The following is a 9,356-nucleotide window of genomic DNA, read 5'->3' as shown; positions in this document are numbered from 1 at the left end:
TCTTCTTCATTCATTAACTTTTTTTTTTTTTTTTACAAGATATTCCCTTAATGTCCACATTCTGCTGCCAGGGTGATAATTCAAAGGCACTATGTCAGATTAAAGGAAGTGTATGATCGGGTAGAAGTTACAGCTAGCAGCAAGTTATCTTATCTTAGCACAAAGACTGTAAGCAAGAAGAGCAGCTAACTATGCTCTACCTATCAGCACTTTCAAATCTCACTCATTAACTTATAGCATATGTCGACCATAGACCCAGTACAGTGACATGTATCTTATTGTGAGTTGAGTAATTCGTTAATGATTTGCCATCATTACTACCAGATTTCCCCCCCTCAGTAACAGGCTGAGGATTGTCATTAGGGCATCAGAGGTGACTTTCTTCAATGCACTACAGTTGAGGAGTTGAAGGAGGAGGGTCGGGGGGAACTGGGGTCTCAGGAGGGGAGGTATTAAAGAAAGCTGTGTCCTCATTTTCACAGGTGGGGCTGATGTAATACTCTCAGTCCAATGATGTACAACATGTTGTGGATTTATCATAAAAGAAAGGTTTGGGATGACAAGCAGCGACTTAATGCCAGTTGCCGGACATCAATTTAATCCACGGGGAATGGCGTCCAAGAACAGCCGGCTTTCCGACCGGGCAAATAAATACTGGAGAGATGCTTTGGCGGTGGTTATGTGGCCTATACTTGGAAAGAAACCTTGACATATGACATGTGTATTGGGACAGGGAAAAGATGGTTTAATTGTGTTATTAATGTGCCTGCTTTAGTCCTAATTCATCTTTTTATTATGTCAAACACAAGTGACAAATCTTTCATTGTGTGAGGTATTTGTGAAGAATAAACAGGAAGGCTTAAAGCTGGGAATCTAAGGAACTCATAACTGCTTGGGCATGTCATGCTCTTGACATAGAAATACACTTAAAAACATGGACAATTGATACCTCAGACAACCCAACAAGGCAAGTCAAGACAAAACACAAGGCCTATTCCGAGGGACGGGATGTGGTCAGTGCGCAGGAATGCAGCTTAGATAGACTGCCTGAAATTTCTCGGACAATCCCTGAAATTAGTCAACGTCACAACAACGTAGGATCCATACTGCTGTCTGACACCTTTCATGCAATGTGGAAGCTTTTACTGAAGAGCATTCTCTTTCCCTAAATGACCGTTTTGGTCCGTTCTGTTTTGGAAGTATGTGGCCTTTCTTGGTAACAGACACCCATAGATCAGTTAGCCCATTTATAACCTGGAGTGGGCTCCAGCAGTAAATACTAGGCTTAGGGGGGGTATCACGTGGGGCTGCTACAAAGAGCACAAAACCATTTGGTATTACCCTGGGCGGTCGTGAGTGCACATCACTGAGGCGATTTAGCCATGAGGTCACGCCACACAGGAAAGGAAAAAAAGAAGCAGCTGGAGGGCTATGAGATGGACTACACTGACACCCTCTGGTTCCTCTCAGCCATCAAACACAGGACAGCACATGCACAGATACACTTGTCAACAGGGGTAGAGACACTTTAAGTCCACTAAGAATACTTGTTATTAATAATGTTTTGAGTGTTTGTGAAGACGGAAAAGTTGAAAAACTAGAAAGTTGCACACATTAACTCTTACATTCCTTATCTCTTATCCTACTTTTATTACAGAAGTATTAACAGTTGTGTCTCTATTCTGTAGACTACCACTTTCAGAGTGTTTATGGCTGTGTCATGTATGCTGACTTTAAGCAGCTTAAAGTGATTAAGAAGCATGCAGCTCCTTAAATCTGTTGGTGTATTTTACAGGGCTTTAAAGCTCACAGTCTGGTCACCTATTGTTCCTTCAGGCTGTATTTAAATCCACAGATAAAGCTACAATAACATACATGTCTTTTTTCTGTTAGTTGTATTGCCCCTGTTGGACTGATAAATGGACCTCACCTGTATAGCCTCTAAACATACAGTACATTCGCTGATGCAAGACGTTCCTATGCAAAGTGGCTTTATCTACGATCAAGTTAAACACACTCACACACTTATGACTATGACTTAAGGGGGAAATTGGAGCCTCGACTTAACTGTATGTAGATCGCACCTTTAATGTTTAAAACATGCAGTGCAAAGGGCTTCACAGATGAAAGACAGAAGGGAAATCAAAAAAAGATGGATGGATGGATGATGGAGCTTAGTGTGGCCTTTATAAGGTAGAAGTAAGCTAAGCATATTAAGGTCATAATTCAAGTTCAATAACTTCCTAACTCACTATCAATAAGCAGTAAATAGGAAGTCAAACTCTTAGTTAATGTCCTATAAGCTATCCACTATGGTCATGTAGAATAAGGTACTAATAAGAGCTTAATAATGACCAATAAGGAGCCATTATGCTGGTAATTAGCGTGCTATTAAGTGACTAGTTAATAGTGAATATTGTGACCTCCAGTGTTACCAAAGTTTTTCTTTATTGTTTTCTTATTTACAACAAAAACTAAATACATATTAACTTCAAGGAAAGTGATTTTTAAATCAGTTGAGTTGAAAATGAAAGGTAGAAGAAATTCACAAAAGTTACATTTACGGTTTTATATAAGACTTAAAAAAGTACAAAAATTAAACAGAAACATTTAGTTCTTTTCACATATCTCTTTTATGACACCTCTGCAGGAGGGTCAGGGTGTCACGGCTGAACTGGTAGGTGAGCTTCTTCTTCACCTTGAAGATCTCCCCGGAGCGGGCGTAGTTCCTCAGGGCGCGGGACATCTTCTGGTACGTCATCGGCCTCTTGTTGCCCTTCCTCTGCCCCCAGAGCGCCGCCACCTCGTCCTTGTTGGTGGAGGAGAAGCGGAAGACGCCTGCAGCTGCCGGCACCCAAGAAACGCAGTGGGCCATGTTTGGGTCCTCCAGCATCTCAAACAAAAAGTGGAAGAGCCGCACCTTTCTACCTGTGACAGAAAAAAAAAGGCAAGATTAAAAGCTTAACAGAGATTTTAAAAAGCTGCACCTGCGGTTCACTGATACAGTAAATGCCGGTTTCAGTTAATCATTTCCTCAAATGCAACAATTCCCAGAAGATCTCCTCACTGATGGGATGCCATCTCGCTGAGAGGTGTAGAGCTGTAAACACTGCGGTTACCTGATAGATATGTAAAAACAGCTGTTCAGCTACATCATGCACTGCTCCATTGTTTTTTTTACTGTAAAGGGAAGGTCTCTTATTTGCTCTCTTTGTATTGTTTCCCTCAGGCTAAAAGCAGCCGTGGTAATAACAGTATCTAGTGACGCGAAAAAGGAGAACTCACCTCGCCCCGCTGCTTTGGATACTTGTCTTGTTGATACAAAGTTTGGCTCAGACAATAATGCTGTTGTGTTTTGGCTTAAGGATGGTGGAGCGTTGTGTGCCAGCAAACGCTGAAGTGCAGGTTTGATGATCATTGATGAAGGGAAAGGAGGCAGAACATTAGACCATATCAACAGATCACAGAATCCTGAACAGCTTTAAAGGCTATACACTGTAAAAACTGTCTAATTTCTAGTCAAAAATATCTCATTACACTAAGAATAAGTCACATTCCCCCTGACGAGTCCAGATAGAAATCTTATATCAGGATAAAAAAAAAGCAGAAAAAGAAGGCCTGAGTTGCCTGCCAATGCAGAAAGCTATATTTATATGTTGAGTGTCTTAAAAGGAGGCGAGCTATCTTAATTATGAGTGCATTTAATTCCAAAAGTCTTAACTAGAAATGACTATTAGACAAATACTCAAGTTTTTTGCAGCTATATGTGCATATTTGATTTGAAATGAAAAAAAAACATTGACATGCTTACAGGTGGCTCGTTGCACATGCAGTGTTGGTCACATGACCCTTCACCTGTAGTCCAGTTCACCTTGCTCGCTGAAACAAGCCAAAACATTGCAAAGACGCTGAAATAATTTATTTTTTTTAAACTTGGTTGCTTTAGGTTGAATTCCAAGGCTTTCCTCTTACCGATTTCTCCAGCATTTTGTCTGTAGTACTCCTCGAGGAACTCTAAGATCACCTCCAAATCAGAATGAGTGTCCGGGTAGGAATCCTGATGAAGGAAAATAATTCAAAATCAGGCTTGGAATGTAAATGTTTGCAGAGTTTCTCATGCCATTATTGTGGTTACCATCATGTATGATTCTTGAGTCCGTCCAGTTTGGGAGAATTTCACAAAACTGACTTTGAGACGCTAAAGTCCCCACGCTCTTATTATACATCCTCACCCCCCCCGACAGGACGGGCTTTCTACATAACACCCGGCGTTTTTTTTTTTTTTTTTACTCCGGGGCTCACAGGAACAATGACCTCCATCCCACAGAGCCCCGACACCAGCAACCAGTCAACCCATCAACAAAGTGTCCCAGCAACTGACCACATCCTCCCCGCTGCAGCAGATAAGAGCTGGCCTGGAGGCAGCTGCTACAGAACGCTCTCTCTTCAGGAAAAACACTCTTACTGCCATATTTTTCCTCACAGGATGTGTCTTAAATTTCAGATTTTTTAAAGTGGGCTTCTTGTAATATTTCATTACAACGGAGACGGTGCCAAATCTTACAACACAGTCTTCACATTGCAATAAGGTAACGTTAGATTAGAGTTAGATTGAGACACAAGTAATACATAAGAATACAGACATCACTTTTCATCAAGTGAATTATTCATATATGAGGAGCTCTCTGTAGTGACAGGACGCATAGACAACCTTTAAATAGACATTGTTCTTAAAGTTTTAAAATATGATTTATTTCCTTCTCAGATAAAAGTAAATGTATTATTTCTACATTTTCAGTGAAGCGTTTTTATCTCCTATGTTTTAACATTTAGTGGTAAATCTAATAATGTGTACGGGGTTTTTGTTATTATTATTAACCTTTATATATCCAGGTTGTTCCCATTGAGATCAGAAACTCAAACTCACACAGTACACATTTAATAAAAAGAAGAACAATAATAAAATCAACAGCTGCAAACAGAGTTTGGATTCAAGACTTTTCACTCAGGATTTTAAAAACATTCAGACTAAGTTTTGCAGTTTAAAATCAGACTATAGATTGTTTTTCCAAACCAAAGAAAATCTAAAAGCTGTCTTTCCCACGGTGGGTGACAAAAGGCCTCCTTTCGACTAGGTCCTATTGGACCTTCATCCGGCAAATTGTTTTTATGTCAAGCATTGAAAACATGGTCGACTAACTTCTTTTTTATCGTGATGTAAATGTACTGATTGAAACGTTATATCATTTAACATTACGGGGTTAATCTAAGAAAACAAGTATATCATTTCAAAATTATAAAGAAATTCTGAAATAAACATAAACGAAACAATGATTCTTGATTAAAAAACAGAATTTTTTTCCACCATTTTTATTGTTTACAAGTATTTACAGTTTATTTACAGACATTTTCCTCAAAGTGAAGAGAATGTTACACTGTAAAAAAATACATAAAAAATATCATTAACATTTTGTGACTGAATTAGTAGTTATGTCCATTCCTGAGTGAATGTCGAATTTAATCTGAAATCCTACTTAACGTTAACTCTTAGATATGAACTGGAACTGTAATCAGTGCTTGAAATAAGACTTTTAAAGTTGACACTTTGTTTGATATTTGTGGGTTCACAAATATGTAAAAAAAAAAACATATTTCCTCATCAGCTTCATGAAGTCTCTTACAGTAGCTTTGCTTTAATCCTCTACAGTAAACTTCTCTTTGAGGAACACAAAATGTTGAATTAAACGGAGCAAAATCATTGACACACTTGTTAACACGCAGGGACGGAATACGGACCCTGAACGTTTGGAAGCAGAATAATGTCAGTCCTGAAGTTGTGGACAAACCGTGGTGCAGCTCAGAGATGGGTGATGCTGTGTGAGGTGAAGCTGGAAGCCAGGTTGTAGTCTTCCTGCAACTGGAAGTGTCTGAAACAGCTGTGCCTGTGCCTCTCCACCACAGCCGGCCCACAGAAGCTCTGCTCGGCCTGACTCTGCTGCCACGTGCTGACCTCCTCTTGCACCAGGTGGCCCGGCAGGTGCATGGTCACCTGTGTGGAGCCGAGCCGGTGCAGGATGTCCGGGTTGAACTGGTACGTCAGTTTGCGTCTCACTTTCATGATCTCCCCGGTGCGGCTGTAGTTTCTCAGAGCTCTGGCCATCTTCTGGTAGGTCATGGTCTTGCGGTTGCCCTTGCGCTGGCCCCAGCACTCGGCCAGCTTCTCCTTGTTCTTGGAGATGAAGTGGAAGGTGCCGCTGCCGCTGTCCGTCCACTGGATGGAGTCGCCCATGTTGGGGTCGTTCAGAGCCTCGTGGAGGTACTCGTAGAGTCTGAGCTTTTTACGGCCTGAGGAAATAATAATCCGTTTTGTTTTAGCGATGAAGACAAAAAATGGATTGAAAATGTAACAAGTACACTAAAAAAAAAAAAAAAATCTACAAACCTTTGCTGCTCTTCTGCGGCGGTAAAACCGAGTAGAACTGAGGGATTTCATTCTGCACAGAGTGACCCACGGAGACGTCAGGCATGACCGGAGGCCAAGAGTGCTGCTGGAAGAGAAATATTAGAGAAATATTTAACAGGTTGTTTCATCAGCACACCTTCTAGCTGTGAGGCGACAGCGGTGACCACTTCATATAAAGTCACCTAGTATCATTTTGACTCATTTTCTTAATTTGAACTTAATAATTTTTACAAGTTGAAACTCCTGAGATGACATAAACACAAAACATTGAGTTATAACAACCTTCACATTAACATTTAATTTAACTGACAATTAATTATAAGTTAAAACAACTAACTATGTTTTTACAGTGCATAAAGTTAAATACAAAAAAAAAAAAGAAAAAAAAAAGTTGAATGATGTTTTAATTGACAGATATTTAAAACCAAACATGTAGTAAACCACACAGAGCATATACATATAATCCTTAAAAAACTATGAAGATAACGACATCAACCAGGAAACTTTATTTCAAATCAAACACCATGACGGAAAAATTGTAGTGAAACTTTTTAACGTCATAATTTAACAGTAAGGGATAAATACAATTGGACATATTTAAGATTTGATTTAATCCCCTTAATTTATTTTATATAACAGCAGCTGATCAATAGTTAATTCACTCTTACTTTCTTTTGTATTTGTCATGAATCACTACATCACCAGTTTGTCTCTCAAAGCAGAACATCATCTGTTCTCAAACTAATACGAAGCTTTGATTGGAATCAAACGTGCTTTCAATTGCAAACGTTCATAATAAATAATGTCCGTATTATTTTATATATTTTCATTACTTACAGCCGTGTCGTTCCATTCATAAGAGGAGATCTGACACTGCAGCGATGTCTGCTGGGAACCCAAAGTCTCATAATATGTGTACTCTGAAAAGACAATCAAGAAATAGATGAATGAAGTCAAGTGAAACGGTCTATCAATTCTGATTAATTCACCTGGTGAATGTAATGTAATGTGTAACATGTAATAGAAGTTTTGCATTTTTTACATGTAAAGAGATATTTTGACCATACCTGAGTCGTAGTATGAATTATTTGAATGCTGTTGAATCACATCGATTGCATCCTGAAAGTGTTGGTTAATGTCGCCGTCCAAGGAGGTCTTTAAAATATTAAAAATCACGTTAATTTCATTCATAAAAAGTCAAAAAACATTGTGTATTTTCGCTTCAAATATGTTTAAATTCAAGAGCATTAGATGATGAAACTGCACGGGTCTACTTGTAAGCATCCTTCAAACTCACCATCTTGTTAGCGTGATTGTTTCCCCAAGTCGAGGCCGGTCTTAGGACTGTCTAGGTGTCACTGTGGTGCAGGTGTGCAGTATTTGGACAGGTATATATACATGTCAGACCTCCCCTCTACCCCTGCAGCCTCATCAACAGGTAAGAGAGGCCGGTCATTTAAAAGTCACTTCTTCTTTTCTGGAAACACGGATCAGATACACATCTGATCATCACTCTCTCCTCTCAGGGTTCAGATCACAATCTGCGGACAACAAAAACCTTTTTTTGTTTTTTTTTATGGCACCTTCCACCCAGGAATATTAACAATTATCTGTCTGACCTGGGAATTTGCATTCTTGGCGAGACATGAATCAAACATACACGTTTATTATCTGTGCTGTTCAGTAATAAGCTTTTCTGTAGTTTGAAATGTGAGCCTATAGAGCAGCTGGAAAATTTACACCCACGGGTCCATTGTTTTCTTGAATAATAAAAAAAGTTAATAAGTGAACATTTGCATGAGGAGTCGGTATGATAAGAGCCTGTGGCTGGGCTACAATAAGAATCCCAAACAACTGAAACCACAAGCTTACAATAAATCATAGAACGTTCAACTCTGGTCACTGTGAAATGAAAATGCATTAATGTTTATTTTACTGTAAAACTGCAAATAAAAGACCACCCCAATTTCAGGCCCAGTCCCTTTTAATAGCCTGGTGTAGCTGCATGTTTTGACAAATAAAGGCCGCTCTCAATTAGAGGCACGTATGCATTTGGTGTTGATTAGCTAGCAGATTAAATATTTGTAGAAAAAGCAGCAAGACAAAAAAAAAAAAAAAAACACTTCCACATCTGTCCAAGAAAGACATAGTGATGCTGTTACTACCAGTCGTGCATCAGGTTTTTTGTTTTATTTTTACTTTTTTTGTTTATCGAGATCCTAACCTTATGCACAGTTAAATATTCTTTCTGAGAAACGACTAAACTTTAATAAATAGTGAATTTTCCTTTCAATTTTTGTTGGCTACAAGTTACACTGTCAAAAATTGTTTTGTAAAAATCAAAATCAATCATCCAAGATCTCTCCAGTTTTTCAAATTCTTTATAACTTTCTTAATCAATAAAGAGACATAAACAGTTTCTTAATATAATCTGTTTCTTAATAATATTTTTTTTGCTTTGAAAGGAAGTTTATAGTATGTTGTTAAGATTAAAATGCCTCCACTGCAGTTTTAATATATTGGTGTTTTTTTGTTGTTGTCTTTATTAAAAGTCACTAAAAGGCTGCTCCATGTTCTCCTCCACAGGTGTACGAGGGCTCGGTGTGGCGCCGAGGCCTAATTAAAATGAAAGTGAGTATTTGAATTTCCAATTGACCAGTAAACCCTAAACACACACTTTAGACAAATGCGCCAGTTAAGGTTAATGGTTAATAATGTGGTCATCACTGTTAAACTCAGCCTTGTTTTCTCTCCCATCAAAGCCAACCCCTCTCTCTCTCTCCCTGTTCAAATAAACACAAGCTTTTTTTGAGAAGTTCATTTATCTCGGGCGTGCAGTTTTAAATATCAACCGACTCGCGCCTGAAGTTCCCCTTTCTGCCCGGTGTTAGTG

At 38.9% G+C, this 9,356-nt stretch overlaps 2 protein-coding genes across 3 annotated transcripts; both read right to left on the bottom strand.

The window, feature by feature from the left end:
* Positions 1–2,337: 2,337 nt before the first annotated feature.
* On the bottom strand, positions 2,338–4,786 carry spi2 (Spi-2 proto-oncogene). Its single transcript, XM_065951584.1, has 5 exons — positions 4,136–4,786; positions 3,973–4,057; positions 3,812–3,879; positions 3,286–3,394; positions 2,338–2,928 (listed from the first exon to the last, which is right to left on the bottom strand). The coding sequence occupies exons 1-5, from the start codon at positions 4,139–4,141 to the stop codon at positions 2,621–2,623; spliced, it is 576 nt and encodes a 191-aa protein (XP_065807656.1). The 5' UTR covers positions 4,142–4,786; the 3' UTR covers positions 2,338–2,620.
* Positions 4,787–4,923: 137 nt separating this feature from the next.
* On the bottom strand, positions 4,924–7,871 carry spic (Spi-C transcription factor (Spi-1/PU.1 related)). 2 transcript variants are annotated; one of them, XM_020646593.3, is made up of 5 exons: positions 7,761–7,871; positions 7,531–7,618; positions 7,301–7,383; positions 6,443–6,548; positions 4,924–6,345 (listed from the first exon to the last, which is right to left on the bottom strand). In XM_020646593.3, the coding sequence occupies exons 1-5, from the start codon at positions 7,761–7,763 to the stop codon at positions 5,858–5,860; spliced, it is 768 nt and encodes a 255-aa protein (XP_020502249.1). In that variant the 5' UTR covers positions 7,764–7,871; the 3' UTR covers positions 4,924–5,857. The 2 variants fall into 2 exon arrangements, with proteins under 2 accessions (XP_020502249.1, XP_020502250.1); XM_020646594.3 differs by having other exon boundaries at positions 6,443–6,545.
* Between the last annotated feature and the right edge of the window lie 1,485 nt (positions 7,872–9,356).

Source organism: Labrus bergylta, chromosome 23, assembly GCF_963930695.1.
Source record: "Labrus bergylta chromosome 23, fLabBer1.1, whole genome shotgun sequence".
Classification (NCBI taxonomy): domain Eukaryota; kingdom Metazoa; phylum Chordata; class Actinopteri; order Labriformes; family Labridae; genus Labrus; species Labrus bergylta.
The sequence above is the reverse complement of the archived record's forward strand: the minus strand, read 5'-3'. Positions and strand labels throughout refer to the sequence as shown.